A 27,698-nucleotide genomic window follows, 5' to 3' on the forward strand; every position below is an offset into this window, starting at 1 on the left:
AATTCCTCTAATGTTAAGACCCTGATTTTAATCAGGACATCAACGTGTGCAGATTCAAATCCAACTTCCTCTAAATAACCAAACAAGAGGTGGCATTATTTTCAAACATTAACCTCTAAGCCAACGTTAAGAACACCATTTCTAAGTTAGGGCCCGACTACTGAAAAGACCCGGCACATGTCCTATAGCACTAGCCTGTCTAATAACATTTCAGAGAAACAGTTTAAGTTAAATTACAGTGTTCTTTTTCTCACTCACCTGAACCCTTCCCTAAAGTCTGACAGGAAGATCAGAAAATTATGTCTGCTCTGAGGAACAATCTTTCTCCATGTTTTAACTGCAAGACATAGGGCTTCCCGTGTGGCTCAGTTGGTAATCCGCCTGCAATGTGGACCTGGGTTCAATCCCTGGGTTGGCAAGATCCCCTGAAGAAGGGAAAGGCTACCGACTCCAGTATCCTGGCCTGGAGAATTTCACGGACTGTATGTGTATAGCCCGCAGGGTCGCAAAAAATCCACACGACTGAGCGACTTGCACTTTTAACTGCAAGTGATTTAATGATCCTGCTCAGGTAACAAAACAGGGGTCTCACACATTTTAAAAAAAAAAGTTTCTCCATTTTGCTTCTGTCTTTACTTTTCCTCCCGCTCTTTGTAGAAATGACACCACATCATATCTTTTTAACAACTTTTAGCTTAACTCTAATCCAAACTTGCCAGCAACTTTTCCAAAGTAAGTTATTTTTCCCACAGAATATTTCAAATATTTAAATAAGGTTTTTCCAATTATATTAATAGAATGAAAGCAATTTCATGGTAATTCATTAAAAAATTACCCACATCTACCAAAACACACCATATTTCAATGACTCCAACAAAACAGCTATGTCAGATGCACCATTTTTATGTACCACTCAGGGAAAAACCGGCCAACTCCATTATGTCAGAATGCTTTCTTATGAAGAAATTTTATTTTATACTCAACAGAAAATGCTCTTTGGGATTTATTTAGATGGTGAGCTTTATATGTCACTCTTAATTATACAGTAATACCAGCTATAGATTCATTTTCAGATTTATCCAACTTCCAAAAGAAACCCTTTATATCTTTTATTTTGTATGATTCAAGATCCAACCGAACACGCTCACAACTCTTGACAGTCATGTCTATTCATTTTTTAAATCTACAAAATCCCCTTCAACCCTGACCTTTTTTTTTTTTTTTCTTTCAAAACACAGAGTTTGTTTTAAAATTCCAGGCCAGTTGTCTTATAGGAAGTCCTACAATCTGGATTCGTCTGATTGTTTGTTTCCTCATGATTAGATTCAGATTAAGCAGAGTGGCTACAATAATAATAGGTGATGCTATAAACTTCCCACTATAAGCAATACATCTTTTAAAATAAGGCTCCACTTTTATTTCCACAATTTTCTTCCAAACTCCTGACACCAATTCTGCAAACTTTGACGCTGGTGCTATCTTACAAGGGGATAACCAAAAAAAAAAAAAATTTTTTAAAGACAAAACCCGAGACTCTTTTCTTTCCTGAAATGGTCTTTAAACGTTTTGACTCTAGTCCTTTCTCAAATGGTTTGATGACAGGTTGCAATAATCCAGTTACCCCAACAGTAAAACCATCCAAATTCATACAAGTGGGAACAATGACAACTGCTGCCTGGCTGATAGCTTTCTAAGGACAACATTAATTGAAAATGCATCCCAAGAACAGAAATTTTAAAATGTAGGGGTGAGGAAGAAGTTTCTTAGAACTGCTAAAATTTACTCTATAAGGTTAAGGTTTCTGTCAATTAGGAAGGATTTAAAATGTCAACTTTCAATACGTATAAGGAAGAGTACAGAAAACACAACACAAATACACAAAACGTCTATCTTGGTGAATGAAGGCCACTGAAAGGTCTGGCTTGAGAGTATTTTCAGAGGGAATCCAGAATCCCTTGTGGGAGGGATGAGAGGAGTCGGGACAAAAGAGCACACAGGCCCAATCCTGGCTGGAGCCATGGGGCTTAGGCTATGAATACGCTCAATACCTAGCTAACACTGAAAGGATCTAATTTTCTCCAACACAATTTCCATTCCAATACAAGTAAAAAGGAAATAAAAAGAAACCCTACCAGGTTACAGCAAATATCCAGCAAAAAGAATAAATTTTTTGCAGAACAATTCAGGTTGAAACCTAGACACTGTAACCAAAGCACAGCTCCTCCCCACCACCTCCCACTTAAGCAGCTGCTAACAGGCCTATGATCCTTTCATTCCCAGCAGAATCCAGGGAAAACCTCTGCTGCCTACTGAGTCACACAGCCGCTGATGGACAGGAATGCGAGTTGTGGCGCATGCTCTTCTTTAACTGAAGAATGAATACTAAACAATCAACAGCTAGTATCCTCATTAAATAACATTCCAAATTAAACTCTAACGTAGATTATGTTTTCAAACCTTCACAGGTCAATTTATATCTCCAGGGCACTTCCAATAACTAGATAATTAGGTTCTGAAATTTTAGGTTTTACCCTAATTATAGCCTCAATCAATGAATTATATTTATTAAAAACAGGCAAAACCTGCAAAAATCCAATTTTAGAAAGAGCAACTACATTTAAACACAAAATTAGTTAAACGTACTATTGACAGAATATATTCCATAGGAGTCCAAGACACTGGGTTCGTTCCATCAACTCCTTCCATGTTAACTAATTATCTTCTCATATAATCTTATTTCTTCTTAAAAGGAATTAAACTGAAAGAGCCATGATGAAGACTACAGCCTGAACACGTTCACATTCTGCTGGAGGGTGCAATTAGACAATAAGTATCACAGTTCTTTAAAATGTATATATTCTTCACTTCTAGGAACTTACTCAAAAGAAATAAAAGGCAAAGGGTAAAGAAACTGTATGTTCAAGAATGTCCACACCGTTGTTTAAAACAGCAAAAAAGAAAAAACAAAAAAACTAGAAACAACCTAAGTGGCCAATGATTGGTGTTTAAAATATTCATGTATTAGAGTACCATGTAGTCAATAAAAGTAATCTAGATATTTACCAACAAGGAAAATGCATTAAGTTAGAATTCAAACTGAGAAGTAGAACCACTATGAGTTACAGAATAATTATAGAATTTCACCTTACACAATTATAGAAGTAGCTGGGAAAACTGTGAAGGTCCCAAAGGGAAGTAGGAAGATCAGACAGTCATCAACGAGAGTCTATTTGAGACATCTGACACATTCAGCTACAAAAACGTGGCTGCGAAGGAAAGACTCCTGGGGAGATCTGAGAAGCTGCAGGTCTCCCACCAAGTGAGTGGGCCTGACGCAGCTGGTAACCAAACTATCAGCAACCAGAAGAAAAGAGCTGGAGGCAGAGCAAAGGAGATCACGATCTGGCTGGACCTCACCAACACCTCCATGTCTCTCACTGCATATCACCACAAAAACCTTCAGAGGTTTAGTGAGGGCTGCTTACACAAATTCTCTTTTGGCCAATTCTAGCCATACCCACGGAGAAGGCAATGGCAACCCACTCCAGTACTCTTGCCTGGAAAATCCCAAGGACGGAGGAGCCTGGTAGGCGGCAGTCCATGGGGTCGAGACGAGTCGAACACAACTGAGCGACTTCACTTTCACTTTTCACTTTCATGCATTGGAGAAGGAAACGGCAACCCACTCCAGTGTTCTTCCCTGGAGAAACCCAGGGACGGGGGAGCCTGGTGGGCTGCCGTCTATGGGGTCGCACAGAGTCGGACATGAATGAAGCGACCTAGCAGCAGCAGCAGCCATACCCAGCTTCAGCTTAAGTAAACTGATACAGTACTAACTACATGGCACCCCCAGTCAATATGGTACACACACACCTCTGTCATCATATTCAACTCCTGAATTAAAACAACAGCAAAATCACACTCCAGTGTAACATGATGTAACCATCCCTTACACAACTCAAAAGATGATATCTCCTCAAAACAGAATACAAAGTCTATCTTCTCTTCAAGTAAAGTTCTTTCCTTTCCTGAGTTGTACTTCCCCTTTGATATCCTGTGACTTAAATACTGAAATACAAGGTTAACCAGTAATAAAAATCTTAAGAAGAATGGGGGGGGGGGGGCGGTGCAGGGAAGAAGTGGTTACTATATACATAAATATTAAGAAAGATACAGAATATTCATAGCTACTAGTTTTCATTCTACAACTGGTCATGAGGTGACCAAGAGCAGCTAGTGTTTATTATAATTTTCTTCTCCCACTATTAATCACAGTTTTGTCTGCCCTCTGCACTCATCTCATCCGGTCACTGTTCCTTGCCTGCTGTGTCTGTGCTTAGTTGCTCAGCTGTGTCTGCATCTTTGCGACCCCATGGACTGCAGCCCGCCAGGCTCCTCTGTTAATGTAATTTTTCAGGCAAGAATATTGGAGTGGGTTGCCATTCCCTTCTCCAGGAGATGTTCGGGACCCAGCGATCTCCTGTGTCTCCTGCATTGCTGGCAGATTCTTTACCTGCTGAGCCACTGAGGAAGGAAGTCCAGTGACCTAAACCTCTTTTACCATCAGCAGCCCTACTTGTATTGTGTTGCATTAGCTTTCCATCAACTTTTATAGTATAGACTCGGGAGTGGTTAAGAGGCACTCCAGGGACCTTGTGCACTCCAGACATACTCCTCTCCACCCCCACTGTGTAGTAGCAACCCAATTTCCACTCGACGGACGGGATCAATCACCGACGGAAGGGATCAATCACCGTAGCCAAAACAGTAATCTCCTGCTTTGCCCTTCCACAAGGAAGGCAAAGTGGCCAGGTGTTCAATTTCCAGTTTAACAAAACCAATGCTGCATTTCCCAGTAAAAGCATTCCTCTTTGGAACTCAGAACTCTACACTGGCATGCCCCAGAGTTGAAGATAAAGAAGAAAAATTTTGCCAGCAGATCATTAGGGGTGATAGTGAGAAAAGGTCACTTTATTTCCACCTCTTGAGCCTCAGACCTATGAATGCTGGCTACAGGAGAAACCCCACCACACACCTGTGACTGATTCAGAGACCAGACCCCTTCTCAGAGAACATTACACCAGCACTGCAAAGAACTGCCACCAACAGGTGCAGTGAGTCTTCAGAAGGACATTCCACTGTTCTATCAATTCAGCTGCTTCAAGTTAATGGGGAAAATGGTAAGACCAGGGATTCCGTGAACATGAGCCCAGTGCCACATTTCACTTGCTGTAAATCAACTGCCTGGTCAGAAGCAATGTGATACAGAATACTAAGCCATAATTAAGGCATTCTGAAAGTCAATGAGGAGTTCTGGCAGAAACAGTGCAGGGAGGGAAAGCAAATCCATGCCCAGAGCAAGCAGCTTTTTCAAGGAGAACAAAGTGTTGTCCTCTTTGTTATGGAAGTAGTCCAATGCAAACCACTTGCCACCAGATATCTGGCTGGTCCCTTCAGAGGAATGGCGTCATCCTAGGGGGTCACAGTGGTGGCACTCTACCATTAGCAAGGCGGTCATTCAGCGGTAGTGGGCTCCAGGCCAGTCGTGATGTTTCTGAGGATACACACCATCTCAATGCCTGCCACTGTGTTGTCTTTTTCATCAGCACTTTGGGCAAGGACTGAGGTAGATGGGGAAAGGCTGAAATGCAGATGTGATATCCCATCCACCTGGTCATTAAGATCCTTCTCTGCTGAGGCTGCTCCTTGATGGGCATTCACAATGAACCCAAATATTACTTCGTGTCCATTTGGAAGTATGTCTGTATATCTATTCCCCAAACTTCCAATTATGTTCCTTCCAAGCCCGTAATCAATTAGCCAAACGATTAGCTACTGCCATGAATTGAGTGGGTCCACATCTCTAACCATCTTTCAAAACGAAACAACTAGGTGCACTGCTCAAAGACGCACCAGTGAGTTGCAACAAGGATTTACCATATAGCACAGGTAACTATATTCAGTATCTTGTAATAACCTATGATGGAAACTAATCTGAAAGAAAAAAAATATATATATACATATATAATCATTTTGCTGTATACCTGAAACTAACACAACACTGTGAATCAGCTATACATCAATTAAAACAGAAAGGTCTGCCCACAGAGGGAATTCCCCTTCACCACTGCGCTCTGGGTCACGGCTAACTGTGGCTATAGGGCCACAGATGTCCATGCTGGCACCAGCATATTAGTGTAGAACCATTTGTAAACTAGACCTAAGTTGTTTCTTCCTCAGTTAACTGGGACTCCTCGTGAGGCCGTAAGTGTGGACTGAGAGGGAAGAAGCAAAGAAACAGGAGCTTAAGTATACACCTTGTGGAGTGTGCATCACAGGAGAAGGTCCATAAAATACTCAGTAATAAAAGCAAGTTATAAAATGACTGTGTGCCTGCTTTTTAAAAAGAAATGGCATATGTAAAGCAATTATCCTTCAATAAAAAATAAATTAATTAAAAAAAAAAAAAGAAATGGCATGGGGGAGACCACTGCCTCCCAGCCTATGATTCTAAGAGTGAACGAAGTACAGTTTTAAAACGTCAGTGAATCCACTGAAGTGTTTCCTCCAAGATTTGAACACCACATGAATTTTAATTAACTGGAAGGAAAAAAGGAATAGAGTGATAAAGTTTTCTGCAGATAGTTGAGGAGAAATAGTTCCTCCAGATAGTTCATTTTTGACCAATGAACAATTAAAGCTCTACATAAGGGATCTATAAATGGAGAAGAAAAAAAAATTTTTTAACACTTTTCTAAGTTATTCTTCATATAGGAACAAATTCGTATCTTTAATTCATACGCAAATAAATGTGACTTTTCGAGGTAATTACTTAAGGAGTACAATGCATCTTTTCACAAACCACAAGGTAAGGTGGTAGTTAACACTGTCACGATCAGTACCACCCTTAATTAACTAACTGAGTGGAGAAAACAAAGCACTCCTGCTTTAAAAAAAACAAACAAACAAAAATCAAGGTTCTGTAAATATCAACAAAAGTAACTTGTGCTACCACTGACTGCCTATTTCCTCACACCAGCTCACAAAACAGCCTCATAGAATCAGTACTGGCGGTCTCCATCCTAGACTGATTCACTGACCACAGTTGCCAAACCAAAAAATCACAACTAGCATGACATAATGTGACAAACTATATTTTCCCCTAATTTTCATCTATTATATAAAAGTGTAAGAATTACAGTGGTATTAAGAATCAGTTAACAAGTCTTATTGAAAGCAGCTAAATTTTCTAAATTATAGCTATTCCCAAAAAATGTGAGACATAGAGTCATTTTTACAAGTATTAAACCCCCCCAAAAAAACTAAAAATAAATAAATAAATAAAAGAAAAAAAACCAAAGAAATTAAAAAAAAAACCTGAGACATGGACAGAGGGATATTCTGTTCCCATCCATCAGTTATAAAACAAAAAGAGATAAAAGAAAGACACTTTATTAACAAAATACCACATACTGAATACAAACCAAATAAGTTAACCATTTAGGAATCTAAAAACCAATTAAGGAAACACAATAATATTAAAAAGAAAGCCATCTAACAAGATATGTACAAGATCTATATGAGGAAAACGACAAAACTCTGATGAAAGAAATAAAAAAACTAAACACAGAATCCATGGTCATGCCTAAGAAGACCTGATACTATCAAGACATCACTTCTCCCCACCTTGATCTAGAGATTCAACGGAACTCCAATCAAAATCTGAGGAAGTTACTTTGTGAATACCGACAAAGTGATTATGAAGTATATAGGGAAAGATGATGTCAGACAACTGAATATGATGTCCTTCATCACATCTACCTTCAAAAATTTTGCATCCATCCTTGGACAAAAGGGAGCTGTGGGATCCAGAGAACAAACTGTAAAACTCAGGTGTAGTACAAGATCAAGGAGAGCTGTTTTAAAACAGACTTGTACCCATGGTCTCAGCCGGATTTAAAACTAGCTCTATCCCAGAAGCCATTGCTATAGCCCCACTTAGCTTTGGTTCTGACACCAGCACCAGATGCCAGCGGCATAGGAGGACTCTTACCCACCTGTAACCAGGTAATACACATACAGACACCAGTCTCAGGGGTGAACCATGCACTGACCTGTGAACCAGCTCCAGTTCCTTGCAGCTGCAGTTCAGGAGCCCCTAGAGAACACTAATTTAGACAATCACCCAGAGAGGAGAGAATCTCTGTGAAAGTCCAGGAGTCCTGCGGAGAAGTTCCAGCCCACCACTGGAGCGAATGAAATGTGAGATAAGATGCACTGGAAAGGGTAAGAAGAACAGTCTGATTTCACCCACTTCACACATCCCTCCAAGGCAGCACAGCTCAGTGCCAAGAGAGCCCTTCTCAACCAATGACTTCTCCGCCGGGTCAAGTGAGAGCAGATGAGGGAGCCCCTGGCTTCCCAGCTGTGGGACACACTGCCAAAGCCCATTTCCTTCTCGCCCCATCCAGAATACTGAAGCGTGAACAGCACCTCTAGGAGGTGGTGAGTGGCTGGTACACAACAAATGGGATGTGGATCCTGCTGAGCATGTCAAAGATTCCACTAGGAAACCCAACCACAAGCTTCTGAAGATGCTTTGCCCACAGTGCCCCGCGTGCCCAACCTTCCATATCCCCACCTCATAACTGGCTCAGTGAGTGCTCCTGACAGTGGCAGAGTGAGCTTTTGCAAAAGATCAGTGTGCACGCATAGAGAGGCAGACTGGACCTGCGGCCTGGGAAAGACCATAAACTTGAGCCATAAGCACCACCCTCAGAAAAGCAAAAAAGGATGCCTGTTACTTTGCAGGATCAAAAGAATGCAAGCAAGCTTAAAAATTCTGTCACAAGGAGGAGCAAGAAATGTAGAGCAGGCATATCCTTAGAAGATCTATCAAAGCCTTGAAATTCCTAGCAGATGTGACAAGATATTTCTCTCCTGCAGTCAATTAGTAAAGACGGAAAGAGGTGACAGCTCTACTTCAATGTGAAGACAGCAACACAAGAATTCAAAGAATATGAAGAGACACTGCCAGAGGGAGACGGGCTGGACTTCTGTTGTTGCTATGGGAAATCTTGCTGTGTTGGGGTCCATTGTGAACTTGAATCAAAATGCCCTGAAGGCTGTCAGGTCCTGTATTCTTCTAGAACACCATCGAATCATGTATATTATCAAGGGTGAAACAGATCGCCAGCCCAGGTTGGATGCATGAGACAAGTGCTCAGGGCTGGTGCACTGGGAAGACCCAGAGGGATGGGATGGGGAGGGAAGTGGGAGGGGGGATCAGGATGGGGAACACATGTAAATCCATGGCTGATTCATGTCAATGTATCGCAAAAACCACTACAATATTGTAAAGTAATTAGCCTCCAACTAATTAAAAAAAAAAAAAAGAATATGAAAATTCAAGAAAAAAGGACACCATCAAAGGCTCACAATATTCCAGTAACCAATCCCAAGGACAAGGAGTTCTGTGATTTACCCAATAAAGAATTCAAAATAGTGTTTCAAGGAAACGCTATGAGCTACAAGAAATCAGAAAGATCATTTAATGAAATCAGTAAACACATGAACAAAATGTGTTTAACAAAGAGATAAAAATCCTAATAAAGAAACAGGTTCTGGAGCTAAAAAATGCAATCAATGAAATAAAAAATGCAAGAGACCATCAACAGCAGCATGGATCAAATAGGAGAAAGAATCTGTGAAACAGGAGACAGAAACTTCAAACACAGGAGAAAAAAAAAAGAATGAAAAAGAGTGAAAAATGACTACATGATTTGGGGGATATGATTAAAAGAAACAATTTGTGTATTAGTGGAGTCCCACAGGAAGAAGAGATGGAGAAGAGGGCATAAAGTATTTTTAAAGAAATAATAGCATAGGACTTCCCAAATCTGGAGAGAGGTTTGGACACCCAAGTTAATGGAACAAAGACCTAACAGACACATCATCAAAGAAGAGCCACAGATAGCAAATACACACAGGGAAAGATGCTCCACATCTTTAGGGGAACCCAAATCAAAATGAGTTATCACTACACATCTATCAGAATGGCCAAAATCCAGAATACTGACAGCACCAAATGCTGGTGAGGATACGGGGCAACTAAACTTTCATTCACTGATGATGTGAATGCAAAACTGTACAGTCACTTTAGAGGTGAAAACAAAGGTACGTACACAAACCAGTACACGAATGTTTATAGCAGCTTTTATTTATAATTGCCAAAACCTAGAAGCAACTACAGAGAAGGCAATGGCACCCCACTCCACTACTCTTGCCTGGAAAATCCCATGGATGGAGGAGCCTGGTAGGCTGCAGTCCATGGGGTCACTAAGAGTCGGACACGACTGAGCAACTTCACTTTCACTTTTCACTTTCACGCATTGGAGAAGGAAATGGCAACACACTCCAGTGTTCTTGCCTGGAGAATCCCAGGGACAGGGAAACCTGATGGGCTGCTGTCTACGGGGTCGCACAGAGTCAGACATGACTGAAACGACTTAGCAGCAGCCGCTGCAGAAGCAGCCAAGGTGTCCTTCACTGGGTGAACAGATAAACTGTGGTATACCCACACAATGGAATACTATTCAAAGCCAAAAATAAATGAGCTATCAAACCATGAAAGGACTCAGAGAAACCTTAGATGAATATTACTAAGTGAAAGAAGCCAATCCGAAAAGGCTACAAACTGTATGATTCCACCTATATAACAGTCTTTAAAAAGCAAACCTTAAGAGACAGTAAAAAGATCACTTATTGCCAAGAGTCAGGAAAGAGGGAGAGATGAATAAGTGAAGAACAAAGGATTTCAAGGCAGTGAAACTACCCCGTACTATAGCATAGTGGTGGACACACGTCATTCTACGTTTGTCAAAACGCAGAGGATGAAAAAAATAAAATAAAAAACAAAGAATATACAACACCAAGAGTGAATCCTAAACTATGTAAACAAACTCTAGACTCTGGGTGATAATGATGTGTCCATGTAGGTTCATCAATTGTAATAAATATACCATCCTGATACATTTGATATTGATGTTGATAATGTGGGAGGCTGTCCATATGCAGGGGCAGACAGTATATGGAAATCTCTGTGCCCTCCATTCAATTTTGCTGTGAAGCTAAACTTGCTCTTAGAAAGTCTACTGGGGGAAAAAGAGTGAAAGAGAAGACAATAAATCCGTTCACTCAGTATGTTAGCTCAAGCACAGTTCGGATGCATCAGCAGTGTAACTGGTGCAGGCTGTGGAACAGAGCCCAACAAACTATGACCCTCAGGCCAAACACTTACCTTCTGCAGACAAAGTGTTACGAGAACACCTTCACACCTATTAATTTACATGCCTCTCCGGTTTGCTTACTACAGTGACAGAGTTCAGTAGTTGTGACAGGTCCCTTGGCCTGCAATGCCTAAAATATGATATTACCTGGCCCTTTGGGAAAACACTGACCACTCTTGCTCTGAAACAGTGATTTCCAACCTGAAGTGGATATTGACATCCCTAGTGAGCTTTTTAAAAAATTCCAGAGCCCCAGACCCAACCTAATCCTTACCTCCCCTCTAAAAAGATTATAATTTACTTGGCCTAGGGGTAGGACCATTAGCTATTACTATACCAACAGAAAAAATCTGTACAATAAAACAGGAAAATATACAAGATAAAAATCAGGATGCCCAGTAATACAGAAGATAAAGGCAGGAGCCTAACACAGAGACCACAGAGAACTGCATGATAAACTGGAGCCGTAAGTCTGGCTCTGACCTCCACAAAGAGTCTGCAAAGATAAAGAAACAAGGTCACTACATGATCTACCGTAACCATGAGGTCAAAACATTTTAGTGAAACTCAATTTTTTTCCTAAGACTTCAGCCTGACTGTAAAAGGAAAGCTTTATTATAATTTTTCTCTGTGATGTAAACATATCATTTATCCCTCTCACCTTATACACCTTATATACCTCTTAGCCCCAAAAAACAAACAAAAATCCTAAGAGTGGCAGGATTTCATACAGACAGTACCATGCTCCCTGCCTGCCTTTCTTCTCTTTTTGAGGAGGTTTGGGGTTGGGTGTGGTGGGGTGGAGAGTGAGGCAGGAGGAGGAGGGGGAATAAGGATGAGTGTAAGAAATGCACCACTAAACTGGAGATAAGGTGACTCTATAGTCCACATTATTAAATACAAATAATAAACCCACTAATGCAAGCAGTCCCCAAGTTATGACACATGGTTGATACAAAAGTGATTTATTCAGACCTATAATTCATTTCTCCTGCATTTACAACCACTTTTGAATGGCATCTGTTGATTACACCAAATGTGTTCACACAAAAGAACAGAGTATATATCAGGACACAGCAAAAGCATAATTTCACCTTAACAATGTTGCGGTACATTTAAAATGTGGTTTCTCTGTTTTCCAAGGTGGGAAATACTACACTGGTTTTCTACAGTTTAAGGACAGTAGTTCAGGGATATTTTTGACCGAGCCTTCTATCTCCCCCACTACCCTCCCTGGCAACTGACACTATCAAAATCAAACAACTTTCAGCTCTTTCAAATGTGCCCTGGTGTGCATGTTGTACTTACTACCTAGATCCCTTGCTTCTTAACCTCCCCTTCCGTGTTACTCATGACTCAGACAAACTCACGCTATGAGGCATTTCAAACTTCCCTGAAACCCCCAAACAATGCACTGTTCCTTAAAATACTCTCTAAAGGATCCTTTCTAAAAAGGACAGTTCTTAATCCACGTGTAAGTCACACATATTTTGAAGATATTTATACACACACACATAAAAAGATTCTAAGTGTCTAAAAATGCAGCGATCTGTAACAGGAGATTATGACAGAACATCAAAGTTAACATTAGAGGGAGAAACTTGCCCCTCGCCTCCTGACACAATAGTACACAGCCAGAGAGAACTCAGGGTCCCTCCCTTTCCTCTCTCCTGCTCCCCACTGTTGCCCACACTGCCAGCTAACATCAAGCCTTATTCCTATTCTCCAACCCACTGCTCTGCCAATCAATTCAATTGTGGAGGAGGAAAAGCTGGAGTGTGTTGGAATCAACTGTGTACTAACGACTGAAAAAGAGAAGGTCTATAGATTCACTTCTGTGACTGCAAATTAGTTTCTGTGGGCGTGCCAGCTTTATGCTGGAGAACAGTTCCAGGTAAAATAAGTCATCTCTGAGTTCTCCCTTTCCTATCCACCGTATCCCCTTTACCAAGCTTCCTGATTCCTCTGGCACCTGTTCCCTCCTTTTCTCTCTTAACTACAGCTATCTCAATTCAAGAAATACCCTTTATGTGTGGACAGATGCAACTGTCCTCTACCTGGTCACCCTGCATCCTCCTCCTCTGAGAAAAAGTGGAAGGACACAAAAACTGACAGCGGTTGGGAGGAGGGGTGAGCAGGCATATGGGAAGGAGGAGGAAGGGGAACTTTAGGTTCTGCTTTGACTGCAACTGAATTATCAGACTCTTACAGGAATCTTTTCATTACCTAGATGCTCCTTAAAAAAAAAAAAAAATGCTGCCTGACATTTGTTCTTTCCATACGCAAGATGCTACTGACTGCCAAAACTAAAATCAAAAATCTTTCGAAAGCAACAATTTTCTTCTATACAGAATGTTTCCTCTTCCCTAAATTTAAGGCTTTATAACCTTCAATGATTTTTCATATAACTATACTACATATAATATTGACATCACAACACCTAGCAAAGAGTCTTTTACAGAGTATGCAATTAGTAACTATTTGTTGAGCATGAAATAACTATTTGTTGAGTTACTTTTAATACAGCTCTACAGCCTCAAACACTCTTCCTTCTAGCAAAGAAAAATAAATAGTCACAGCCTATCACAATGATTCTAGGCACTAGAAAGTTCAGATAATTCACCACCCCTCACTACCATCGCGCAAGACCAGCCCCCCCATCTCCTCTTGAGCTCCTTCCAATCCATACGTACTCCAGCCTCCTTCCAATGTTCTCCACTCTAAACACGAGTCATCTTTAAAAAGTAAAAATGATAATGTCATCCCATTGCTTAAAATTCTCAATGTCTTATCAGCTTCAGAAAAAAAGACCAACACCCTTAACACAGCCTATAAAACCTTAAGGATCTGGTCCTCACCTAACTCCTCTCAGATCACTATCCCCTCTTTGCTCACTATACTCTAGAGCACAAGGGTTTATATTAATAACTCATTCAAAATCATTCTGCTTTCCCTCACCTTTGGGCCTGCACATACAATGCTCCTGGTTCCCTCTGGTAGGGACAGCGCTGTTCCTTCCCTCACAATTTCTTGGTTAACTATCAATATAGTCACCCTTCAGATCTCAACCCCAGCATTACCTCGGTGATATTCCAGGCTAGGTGGAACCACTTGACAGGACACTCTCATGTCAACATGAGTTTCCCCAGATAAAATTTATTACAGTATGTGATTTGATTAGTGAGGGAGGCAGAAATTATAGCTGATTTGCACAATACACTCAGGGCATAACAGGCAGTCAAAAATTGCTGAGTAAGTGAATAGAGGACAAACTAATATATTCTGTAATACAATGAAGTACATTACATATTATAATTATGCATGTTTCATTTTACTGGGCATTCCTATGGTTCCAAACTTAGAAACTTGTAAAAATCTGCCTATTTTCTTTAGGATTTTTATGGCATTCTCTGATTATTCTGAAAGAATGGGAGTATCACCAGTCTGTCTCCCTAAGCAAACTCTGAATATGATTGATAATTAATTTTAATGAAACGTGGAGCTGAAAACAAAAAGATTTCTCAACCTTTATGAAAAAGAAATGGATTAACCCCCGAAAGAATTTTTTTATTAAAAGTATAAAAAAAAACCTAAGAGGAAAAATGCCAGAGAAAGAGCTGAAACAAAAAGCCAGTTTTTGGGTTTTTTTTTAGCTTTTTCTCCTGCTCTAGTTGGGTTCCTTTTTTTTAAAACATAAATAAATTAGTACAGAAAAGGGATATATGTACCATAGGTAATATCAACAACAGATTTCTTCAAATCGAATTTGGAACATACTCAAATTAGAAAAAAATTAAATGGTTACTATAAACAATTTAAGATCAGTGTTTCATATTACTTCATAAAAATCATATAATGTAAACAACTTCCTATTAATCGAATAAATTTATTCGAACAAATTACCAAACTTTTGGCATGGGTAAGATTTGGAGAAAACAGATATATGAAACTAAAACTATTTGAAAATTAGTGCTGAAAGGTAAAATATACAGAGGAAAGAATAACACCCAGAATATAAGAAACTATCAAAAATGATTAACAGAGTATATGCTGTATTAATAGAATTCCTAGAGAAGGAACTTTAAATTTTTTATGAGGTATTGCACAAGCTTTTAGTCAGAGATGCCCACTACAGACAGTGCTATACAATGATATTTAAAATTCAGACTCCCAGCATAACCTTAAATGGAAGATGTTAAGCCTACTAAACCAAACATTCATATTGAAGTTTCTCCAAGTGTGGTCTGCAGGCTACTGAGGACCCCTCACACCATTTCAGGAGATTCACAAGGTCAAAACTATTGTTTTCATGATAATACTAATGCTATTTGCCTTTTCTTCTGACATGATGTCTTTTTTTTTTCTTCTGACATGATGTCTTTTAATATTCTGTGTGACAAAAGGAAAAATACTTTCAAATAATTCTGCTGCATTCTAAGTATAATAGGAAAAAGCACTTGTGCAAGCTAAATAAGTCATTTTTCCATGGAACTTCAAAAAACAACTTTCAAACTACGTGTTACCTCAAAAAACAACTGACAAACTATGGTTAATCATATTGGACATTTGGCAGACACCTTCCTTAAAGTGAATGAAGTAAGCCTATCATTTCAAGGAAAATTTTTGTTTGTTTTGTTTGGCAATGTTTGTTGCCAACAGTAAAATTCGAACTTTCAAGTAAACATTAGAATTTTGGAAACCTTTAATCCACCAATGTGAGCTTGGAAGCTTTTCAATACTTAAGACTCATGAAGATCTGCAGTGATATTAATGAATGTGATTTTTTTTTTTAGTATCCTGTAATGGGATGGGTCAACACTCAGAAGGATCCACATAACTAAGTGAAAAAATATTTTCCATCAAAATGACCCATGCAATGATTTTTAACGTACTGGAGTATAAAATGTTGACACTGTTTCAGAGTCCACACTGCAACAAATCGTTAAGAACTACTATCTGAGTTTCGATACAGTATCAAACAAAATTATCCATAGTTCTATACATGGACTATTGAAATACTTCTCTCTTTCAAACTACCTAACTGTATGAAGCCAGATTTTTCCCATATATTTCAACCAAAATAAAGTATCACAATAGGTTGAATGCGGAAGTAGATATGAGAATTCAGTTGTCTTCCAGCCACACACTAAAGAGATTTGGAGTCATAAAACTATGCCACTCTTTTCAAACTTTTTTTTGTTTTGGAAACCTATGGATATTTTTCAAAAAATTACTATTTATATTATTTATGTTAAAACCTATCACATGTCATTTTAAACGAATTAATAAATGTTTTAAATTTCTCCATTTTAATTTTTGATACAGTACATACTGATAAATATAACCCCTCTAAAAAACGTTCTCTGGGGTCCTTGGCTTCTTTTAGGAGTATAAAGGATTCCTGAGACCTTTACGTTTTGGTCCGGTTGATCTATACTGTGAAGAGATAAAGACAAAGACGTTCTAATTTAACACAATGTCACTTGTATTTTCTCTCTTCAGCCAAGACTGAACCTATTTATTCAATGTCTTGATATCTTAGTTATGACAAAGTAAACATTTCAACATACAAAACAAAAGGAGTAAGTGGAAGTAAATCGAAGGGTTTTTTAGAGGAAATTGAAGAAATAACTCAGAAACAAACTAATGAAAAGCACCGGATTTACAAGACTAAAAAGTCAGAAGCAAACTAATAAAAACCATCAGAACTGTAACTTTGGACATTATCTAGTTTAAACTCATCCTTTTACAGAAGATAAGAGTTAGGAGGAGAAGAAAATGGCAATCCACTCCAGTATTCTTGCCTGGGAAATCCCATGGACAGAGGAGCCTGGTGGGTTACAGTCCATGGGATTGCAGAGAGTCAAACAGGACTTAGTGACTAAATAACAACAACAAAAGAGTTAAAGGTTGGTTAAAATACAACTAATTCGTGATAGAATGAGGATGAGAACTAACCTTCCAGACTCCTTGAATAGTCCATGTAAACTTTCCAGAGCTTATATACCAGGCAATGGGCAGGCACTGGAGATGTGGGAATGAACAAGGCAAACCTGGTAAACCTGCTTTCTTAGATGGAGATCAGCATCGTGTCAAACAAATGTAATGAGTGCACAGAGGAAACACACTGGATTCTAAGGGAGCACTGAACGGAGTATAAACTGAGCTAATAGGGAAGAGGTCTCTAAGAAAGTAACCTTGTTACTGTCATCTACCAACATCCTCATCACTCCCTCCTTCGCTAAGGACTCATTAATTCATCACCATTCCTGTCATTATTCTTAGTGATGTCAACGCTCACTCAGATAACCCACCCCAAACCGTGGCCTCGCAGTCTCCAGACTTCCTGAACTAAAACATTTTCTTCTTCATCACTGTCAAAACCTCCCATGGTCATCACTACTATTTACACCATTTTCAAAAATCTAGATTTTTAAAAATCCTGTATTCTGAACATCCAATTTCTTCTTCTATCTCTGCAGTTCACTTGCTCTAACACCTCAATTTCAACAATCCTTAGATTTCACAGGACTTCCCATTCACTAATCATCCCAGTTTTTCACTATCTGTTTCGCAACTAAGACGTGCTCCAAGTATAAAAAACACATAAAATTCCAAAGACTTGGTACTTTAAAAAGAATATAAATATCTCATTAACAAACTGTGTTGATTACTTATTGAAATAATTATATTTTGGATGCACTGAGTAAATAAAATGTTATTAAAATTAATTTCAACCTATTTCTTTATACTTTAATATGGCTATTATAAAAATTTTAAATTAGATATGTGGCTCACATTGTATTTCTATGAGGCAGTGGTAATCTATTCTGTGATGACTCCTAAATATGGATCTCTACCTCTGATTCCTCCTTAAACTCGAGAAGGACTATCTACCTAGCCTATCTACTTCATTGTCTAATCTAATGTGGACCGAACACACACCCACAAAGAGCACTCTTGACAGCCCCCCGCCCATGTGCAGCCATCCACTGACAGTTAGGAAATAATTCCTACTAGGAGTCATCCTTCAATCCCTCTTTCCCTCATACCCCATAGTCAATCCACCAGTAAGCCCTGTTCAGCTCTGCCTTAAAAAAAGCCAACCTCTCCCCTGAATTCCTCACCCCCTAACAAAATACAAGCAATTTTCATTCTCTGCCCGGACTAGTACAATAATACCCTTCCTCCTGGAAATTTTGCTCTTGCTTTCCCTTCAGGATGTTTTCCACTCAGTAGCCTGAATGATTCTTTCAAAAAGTAAATTAAGTACTGCAATGATAACCGCATCACACCTGCAATAAAATCCAACCACTTTTCTTTTTTTTTTTTTTAATCCAACCACTTTTCAAGGCCTACACGTGGTCTGACACCTGACAATCTCTCTGACCTCTCTCTCACCAGTCTCCTTCTCATTACCCTGTAGACATAACCCTTAGAAAGATTTTTCCCATCTCTGAGCCTCTGAACTTGCCTTTTTCCTAGGTCCTCACAGGGAAGACGCCCTATCCTCCAGGTCTCATTTCAAAGGTCATCTCCAGAGGGTATCACTTCCTCCTGCCCAATCCCAGTTTTCTGCATCCTGTCACCCTATTTAACTTTCCAAACAGCACTCCTCCTCATGTGAAAGTCTTTGTTTTGTGGGAAGGGGGGAGAATCCTCTGTCCCCTCTCCTCTATAATGAAAACTTCCTAAGAGGAGGAACTTGGCCTCACTATTTTATCTGTGGTACCTGGAAGGTACTCAAAAGATTTTGATCAAATGAAGAATGATGAATGAATGCAGTAATTTTTCACCTGAACTACAAGACCTGACACATAAGTGATATTTAGACCAAAAGGAACAAGTTTTCTAGTTAGAGAACACCATTTGCAAAGGTAGAGAAGAATGAAATTTCAAAAAACTGAACGGACGTTATGACTGGTAAGACTAGACCAACGGGATGAATGTAGCAAGACTAGAAAGACAGGATACATACCATATATGGCCTGAGAGGCCTCACTGTGAGACTGCATATTTATGAAGAATCACTGACTAACTTTTAAGCAGGAGAGTGACATGATCAGATTTCCATTTTCAAAGTGCCAGTCAAGCCACAGTGTGGAATAATGGGGATGTGATCAGAGGGGATATGTGGTAATGTAAAGACAGAAGTTAGAGCAGGTGTCTAAGCTTTACAGTAGGGTAGTACAATGGAGACAGAATAGACTAATTTAAAGAGATATTTAAGAGAAAGAATCAACAGGACGTGGTACAGATCAGTCAGTAGTGGTAGCTGGGTAAGGAGGTGCCAGGGAAGCATAATGGAGGAGCCAAGAGATGAATAAACAAAATGTGGTATAATATATATACACTAGAGTATTATTCAGCCATGAAAAGGAATACAGTGCTAACACATGCTACCAAGTGAATGAACCAAGCTTGAAAACATTATGCCTAATACAAGTCAAACAGACACAAAGGGCCACATACTGTGTAATTCTGTTCATATGAAATATATAGAATAAGTAAATTAATAGAGACAAGGCAAATTGGTGGATCCCAAGTGCTGGGGGCAGGGTGGTTGAGATGGGGACAAACTGCGTAACAGCCTCAGGCTTTTCTGAGGAGCAATGAAAATGTTTTAGAATACACTGAGGCAGTGGTTGCATAACACTGAATGTACTAAATACCACTAAACTGTATACCTTAAAATTGCTGGTTTTATATGACTTATAGCTCAATCTCTAAAACTGCATTATGAAGCAAATAATATAGAATCAATCTATGGCAGGAGTTACTAACAAAACTGGTTGTAAATTTAAAATATATTAACTATTTTAAAGCTCTCTACTCCTTACTGTCATAAATAAATTATAGTAACATTCATTATCTTTTCCCCCACATATAGCAGTTGTGCAGTGGATTTAGTAAGACTTTTATCTTGTAGAGATACATACTAAAATATTTATGGATGAGATGATATGTCAAAGATGGACTTCACAAGAACAATAAAGAGACAGGAGAAGATGATAGATGGCCATGAGTTGGCAGTCGTTAAAGCCAGATGATGAACATGTGGGGGTATCATTACATTATTCTCTTTATTTTTGAGTACATTTGAAATTTTCCATAATGAGTTTTAATTACTACACTAAAAATTAGTAAAATAGACTTCGGGGCTTCCCTGGTGGCTCAGTGGTAAAGACTCCACCTGCCAATGCAGGAGATGTGAGTTTGAACCCCGATTCAGGAAGATCCCACATGCCATGGAACAACTAAGCCCATGCGCCAAACACACATAACATTCCTTAGGATGTTTTGGTTTCAGGTTTTTTTCACAAATACTAGTTCACTACCAACTGTATCTCAGAAAATTTCATTTTGTAAATGAAGAAAATTGGTAAATTAGTTAAGCATACCTATTTGGGTACATTAAAAAACTTCAAGTCTCCTTTCTATGGAATTAAGGTATATGTCAGCTATTTGCTTTAAAAACAAAATCCAGTAATCACCATTTTCCAAGTGCCTTATCCTCTTAATTTTGTACTTTTTAAAAAAATCCCTTATTTTTAGCATGATGTCTTATTAAATAAATATTAAGGTCTAAAAAGTTTTTAGTCCCAGGGCTTGACTATTATTCTTCAAAAACCAAGTCATAACTTCAGTAAAAATTATAATCAACACTAAAAGGCATTAGAAAAAATACACAGCTCCCCCCAAATTCAAACTTTAAATGCTCCAAACTTCGCGTTTAACTATGACTTCACCTCACTTTCTCTACTACCACTACTTTCATGGAATTGCAGTCTACATACATCTCTCCTAATATTTGACTCAACCTCTTATCCCAACATTAGCATCTTCCTCTCTGGCTAACACATTCTTGTCTGTTAACTCACAAATGTCTAATTCCTAAAATATAATTTAACCTAAGATAAAGGGTTATCCTAAATAGCCATAGAGGGACTGCCCCGGCCATCCAGTGCTTAAGACTATGCTTCCACTGCAGATCTCTCTTCAGGGAACTAAGATCCTACATGTCAATAAATAAATAAATAGCACTGATCAGGACTCAAACGGCCCAAACATCCTTCTACTTTAAGGAGTATTAGCATTCTTCACCTATCAGAACCAACTGGAGAAAGCAGACACATAGAAGAGGAATTAGAAAAGTGTTCTTATTTGAAGGGATTATTTCAACAATTTTCTAAAAAAAAAAAAAAAAAACTTCTCTCCAAAAGACAAAAGGAAGCTAAAACTGAAGATCTAATCACAGACCAGAACTAGATCACAGAATCACATGTAAGTTCTTAGTGGTACTGTAGTTACAAAATGAAAAAAAGATGTTTGTTTTAATACAAACATTCAAATGATATACAGCCCTAAAGAATACTCAGTACTCTTGAGAACATTAGTAAGAACTGCTATAAAACTCCACTCTTATGAATGGACTTTCATTAAGACCCAATATGCAAGGTCAGATTCTGCCTGTTTAATGGCAGCACTGCGTTAGTTGCTCGGTCATGTTCACTCTTTGAGACCTCATGGACTCCTCCATCCATGGGATTCTCAAAGCAAGAATACTGCAGAGGGTTGCCGTTACTGTTCAATTAATGTTATGACACAATATAGGTCAATCTAGCAAATAACTGAGGATCTTCCATAAAATTACCTAAAATTCCATTTTATTTTGTTTATTGAGATATAACTGACTTATAACACTAGTTCCAAAAAAAAAAAAAAAACACACTAGTTTCAGGTGTACAATATAAAAACTCACTATTAAAAAAAAATTCACTATTATTTGTATATACTGCAAAATGATCACCACAGCAAGTCCAGTTAACCATCACCACACAACTTTACAATTTTTTTTTCTTTCTTACAGTGAGAACCTTTAAGATTTGCACTCCTAGCAATTACACAATATTATTAACTAGAATCACCATGTTGTGCATTACTAAACCTTGTTTAATTCACATATTATAGATTTCCAAAGCACATCTCTAATTTTTCAAACCACTGTTTTACTCAAACTTTCAAGTGCAATTAAGATTTTTACCATTTCTAACCTGTCCTCATCTCTGCAATCATTCTGACTGTCTTTACCTGAACACAATTTGTGTGGAAATCAGAACTATTCCAAATATTTCAAGAAGTTTTTTGTTTTGTTAGGCTCAGAGGTTAAAGCATCTGCCTGCAGTGCAGGAGACCCGGGTTCGATCCCTGAGTCAGGAAATCCCCTGGAGAAGGAAATGGCAACCCACTCCAGTATTCTTGCCTGGAGAATCCCATGGAGGGAGGAGCCTGGTAGGCTACAGTCCATGGGGTCGCAAAGAGTCGGACACGACTAAGCAACTTCACTTACCTCACTTACTTACTAATTTTTCTACAAATTTCCTTATCACAATCGCAAAGCCGATTCAGAAGAGGAAAAAAAGGCAAAAACACACAAGAAAGGAAAAGGGACCAGTGAGCTCAGTGAAAAACTAGCCTACAATTCCTGTAATTCAATACTTCAAGTGCCAAAGCTACTATATTTTGTGATTCAGGCAAGTTCCCAAATTACAAACATACCTGTTCTTATATAACAACTTGGAACTCAGAGGAAACAACAGTAAAATAGTTGTGAGGATCCCAGACACAACCCACAAGAGTCTGTTTATTTCATATTTCTGGACTCATTCGCATCTCTAGACAGTGTGATATTGAAAGAGTATGGCTTTTAGAGCCTGTCAGAGTTAGACTGCCAATCCCTAACTGTATGATAAAATAAAAATTGATTTACATTTTCCAAGTCCTAATTTCTTCATCTGTAAGAGAATACTGTCTATCACAGAGTTTTTGCAAGGATTAAAGATAATACAAATCAACCAGCAAAGACTGTGACAGAGTAGGTACTCAATAAGCAGAAACAGGTGTTTGACTCTTCCCTTTTCTATTACCCTCTTCACACATTCTTTTTATCCACTTAGGATACAGAATCAGAAAATCTGGGTTCGATTCCAGGCACTATCCCATACAGGATATGGAACTTTAAGCTAGGTATTCAATGTCTCAGAACCTCAGATTGCCCATTTGTTTAAAAAAGAAAAGGAAAGGAGAAAGAAAAAGATCATAGAATTACTGTAATACCTAAGTGACATCACTTTATAAACTGGAATAAACTATAGAGTACCAAAAGAGTCAGTTTTTACCTACTCCAGAGTGCTCCCACTCAAAAAATTACCTGCCTTCCAAGAGTCTAATGAGCAAATGAATACAAACTAACATCACAGGTAGAGGAAATCAAGCTAAACTAAGTAGCTCACTGATGGTATCCCCTCATCCTCCCAGACGTCAGGATATACTTGTTGACCCAAAAGAAGCCCCTATGGGGCGATTCCAGAGGAAAAAATTAAAAAGTTAAGTGTAAGAAAGACTTTTCTGTCCTTACTAACTCAACCTATGCTGAGAAATCTCTCGTAAGCAGTTTCTGCTCCTTTTCACTTATATCTCCTTCCTACTCCCCCGGAGTCCCTATGACAAACGCAGTATGGACCCTGAAGTGGAGTGCAGAGAACTGGCCAGAACAAATGAATTCGAGTTGAACAGTGACTGTCTTTGACATAACCACTAGAAAATTCAAACTAAAGCTAGAAAAAGGCAAAGATTTTTCTTATGTCTAAGTAAAATACACTTTCTATTTTGAATACTAATTTCCCTTAAGAAATTCAAAAGCCCTGTCCTTTTTAAAAGACAGAGGACTCTTCTGAGGAGTTTTGCTATTAATAATAAAATTTAATAAAGTCAACAGGACCAAAAGAGCTAACAAAGTGCTCAAGGACTCAACTGCACTACAGCCAAAAGAACTTGCCAGCTAAACACCTTACCAGAACTGTACTTCCAAAGTGTAGGAAAGAAACAAAATCAAAACTAAATTCTCAGGATAAAAATCACTCAGGCAGTAATTTAACTCACCTTGGGTGTAAAAAAATTCTCAAAACACAAGTGACCATATACTTTCTCCAAGTGAAGCTATGTTTACACAGGGTGTTGGCCATTACCCAAACAGTCACAGAAAGGATAAAGAGAGATCTCAAAAGACATCCAAACAGATATTTCCAGTACTATCTGTCCCCTCTCCACAGCACCATGGCAGATCACAAAACCAGCTACCACCACATCAGCTCCCACAAAGTGCACATCGTCTTTGGAGCCTGTCTGAGCCTCCTGGGAAAGCAGCTAGTGACCAGCTTCATGAGCCCACAGCTACAAAGATAAACACTGCTGTGGGTGAATTTCATCCTTCCCCTCTTCCCCCGGGTACTTCTGAGTATCTCACTGGTGTTGAGGATCACCAAAAATAAACAACTTGGGGCCAGTGACAGGGCATCTGAGCACCATGGTACTAACATGCTTAAAAGACTACAAGAGAAACAGAATGACTTATTTATTTATAACGAAATTTTAGTGCTTCAAAATTACATGATGGTAGCAAGAAGGGAAAACAAAAGGGGTCAAGGAAGAAAAAACAAAAAAACAGCACACAACTACCTGAACAAGAAATAGTCAACAGACAGGTTAAAACACGTTTGCGTTGGCCAACACGTAGCAGTTACCACACCATATATTTGTCAGATTTCCCAACATGCAAAACAAAAAGAAACCACCCCTTTATGAAGCGCCTGTCTGCTGACTTCCACAAAGAAATGACTTCTCTAGAATGTGGGTAATTTAACTTCCTGCGCTCTTCCTTTGGCTTTCAAAATCTTTAATATCTGCAGCAAACTGAGATTGACCTCAATTTTAAGGTTCTTCATGTGAAATTGAATAAAACGTGTTTATTTTTAATATCGATAAACTGTCAGTGTTTCTATTTGAAAACTATATTCACATTCCTACTAGATTTAAGAATATTTTCTTAAAAGCCAAATATAAAGCTTGCAAAAACAAGTAATACAGTGGTTGTGGCAGGCACTCAACAAGTTTATCAGTGGAATTTCTAAAATAAAAGCCTGTAAAAAAAAAAAAAGCCTGAAAAAATTTATGAGATAAATTCCTAGTAGTGCTACTGAAAATACAATGTTACTAATATGGGAATTGAGAAATATTCAAAATATTCTGAAAACAGTATCTCCTTCTAAAAATAAAGAGGAAAAGTATTTGCCAACACAGAGACGATTGGTTCTTAAGAATGATGATCACATGGGATGCATTTCTATAAATACTTTAGTTCTCAATTGCAATAACCCCAACCTTTCAAAGCACGTTTGGGTCATGCCTTTCCACTAACAAGCGAGTTTTTGGTGCCATTACATAGATACAAAGGACTCTGCTACTTTTATTTGCTTCTACTGCAAACTGTTAAGTTCACGCAGTTAAAGATCTACAAATTAAACTATCACACAACATAATTCACTTTCAATCATTAAAATAAAAGCAAACAACCAACCCCTGTCATAGAAAAGTGACAAGAGTTTTCTAATAAATTTACAGTAACATAATTGACGTTACAGTTCTAGTTCGGAGATTCATTCTATACATGCACTTAGGGTGGAAAGAGGCAAACCTCAAGAAAAAAAAGCAACCGGAGATTATACCGTTCTATTTTTACTTAAGAAGCCACCAGTTCAAGAACTTTTAGGGAAGAGAATATTCAAGCCATTTTTCCCAGTAGTTAAGGATAATTTGTGTTTTACACTAACGACCGCCCTAACAATCTCTAGCATATTAGTGGTGGGGGCGGAAGTGAAATTGATGAGAAGGGAAAAACACCCGACTTGAAAACCGACAGGCAGGCAGATTTACAAACCTTCAATTAAAGGGAATTCGGAGGTTAACTTCTCTACGCCCTCCCTCGCTCCCCACCCGCTTCCTCCTCTCCTCGGGGAGGTCTATGTGATGTGACTCATGACCAATTTTTTTAAAAAAATAAATAAATAAAAGACACACCCTCTGGGCTGAAACTGACATAATCGCCCCCACCCCACCCTCCCCCGATGCACCCCCGCTTCCCCTCCGGCTCCTGCCTCTCCTCGTCCCGGCCCTCGGCTCTCCGCTCGGTCGGCCGCTCCGAGACCCTCGGCCGGCGGCGGAGGACTCCGGGACGGAAGCCCAGCGGGTGGAAGGCGGCTGGAGGGCAGCGCGGTCCTGGGGGCCGAGCCCGCGCGGGAGGGGGACGGCAGCGGGGCGCCGGTCTGCGGCGCCCGCGGATCCGGGATCCCTCGCCCATTTTCTCTCTCGGCTTCTCGGGGTTTCAACCACCGCAGCCACTTCCTGTATCACAGCCCGACTTCCCCGAGCCCGGCCGCTCGCTATCTGCCCCGGCTGAGCTTGGGGTTGGGTTTGGGCTTTGGGGTTGCCGCTGGGGTTAGGCAGTTCCCCACCCCGCCCAGTGGGCTGGTCACTCGGTCGGCCGGTGGCGGGTCCTTGGCCCAGGCGGCAGCGCCCGGCCGCCCGCCCGCGCGGCTCACCTGTATGTAGTTGTTTTCACAGTAGTCCGCTACTCGGGTCAGGTTCTGGTAACTCTCAATCAGCGCCCTCTTGCCGGACGGGATTTCCTCCTCTAGTAACATCTGCAGCTCTGCCATTTTCCACCCCTCCGCATCGCTTCCTCTCGCGTTAAAGAGACAGAGGCAACAGCAAGGTCCGCGGCGGCTCCGAGCACCTCACAGCCCGGATACAAACCGCCTGCCCGCCCTCCCGCCTGGTATTGTGGGACAGCACCTCCTTCTCTTCCTCTTCACTTTCTCCACCCGCCTCCACGCACTTCGCGCAGGCGCGGCAAGCTCGTCCTCTCGCGAGCTTTCCTGCTTTTCCCTCCCGCTTCCCCGGACCATAGGATTTCCACCCCCCGCTTTGGCATGGCCTTCTGGGAATTGTAGTCTCTCACTGGCTTGCTGCCCATCAAAAGCGCATGCGTCCAGGGAGCCTCCGATAAAGACCCGGGAGGAGAGTAATACAAGAGCTTGGAAAGAGGGTGGAGGTTTAAATCCGAAGTTTCTTAACAGCTCCGGGAGATGGCGCTACAGGGTGATTCTAGAGAATGAACCGGGATCCCCGAGAAGGCTGTGAAGCTTGGGAGAATTTGGTTCTCTAGCAATCAGATTTCATTCTGACAAGGATTCAGTTCAGTCGCTCAGTCGTGTCCGACTCTTTGCGACCCCATGAATCGCAGCACGCCAGGCCTCCCTGTCCATCACAAACTCCCGGAGTTTACTCAAACCCATGTCCATCAAGTCGGTGATGCCATCCAGCCATCTCATCCTCTGTCGTCCCCTTCTCCTCCTGCCCTCAATCCCTCCCAGCATCAGGGTCTTTTCCAATGAGTCAACTCTTCGCATGAGGTGGCCAAAGTATTGGAGTTTCAGCTTCAACATCAGTCCTTCCAATGAACACCCAGGACTGATCTCCTTCGGGATGGACTGGTTGGATCTCCTTGCAGTC

The 27,698-nt window shown here is 39.9% G+C and overlaps 1 protein-coding gene across 13 annotated transcripts in view; it reads right to left on the reverse strand.

Moving 5' to 3' along the window:
- Positions 1-27,018, reverse strand: part of ABI1 (abl interactor 1) — an 81,262-nt gene extending 54,244 nt beyond the window's left edge. For 5 of the 13 annotated variants that reach the window (XM_043479243.1, XM_043479242.1, XM_043479239.1 and 2 more), the window contains exon 1: positions 26,726-27,016. In XM_043479243.1, the coding sequence (XP_043335178.1) occupies positions 26,726-26,842 (117 nt within the window). In that variant the 5' untranslated portion in view covers positions 26,843-27,016. Of the gene's footprint in view, positions 1-26,725 lie in introns of all 13 variants that reach the window. The other 8 variants (XM_043479244.1, XM_043479241.1, XM_043479240.1 and 5 more) reach the window with 3 other exon arrangements.
- Between the last annotated feature and the right edge of the window lie 680 nt (positions 27,019-27,698).

This window comes from Cervus canadensis, chromosome 10 (genome assembly GCF_019320065.1).
Source record: "Cervus canadensis isolate Bull #8, Minnesota chromosome 10, ASM1932006v1, whole genome shotgun sequence".
In the NCBI taxonomy this organism is placed as follows: Eukaryota; Metazoa; Chordata; class Mammalia; order Artiodactyla; family Cervidae; genus Cervus; species Cervus canadensis.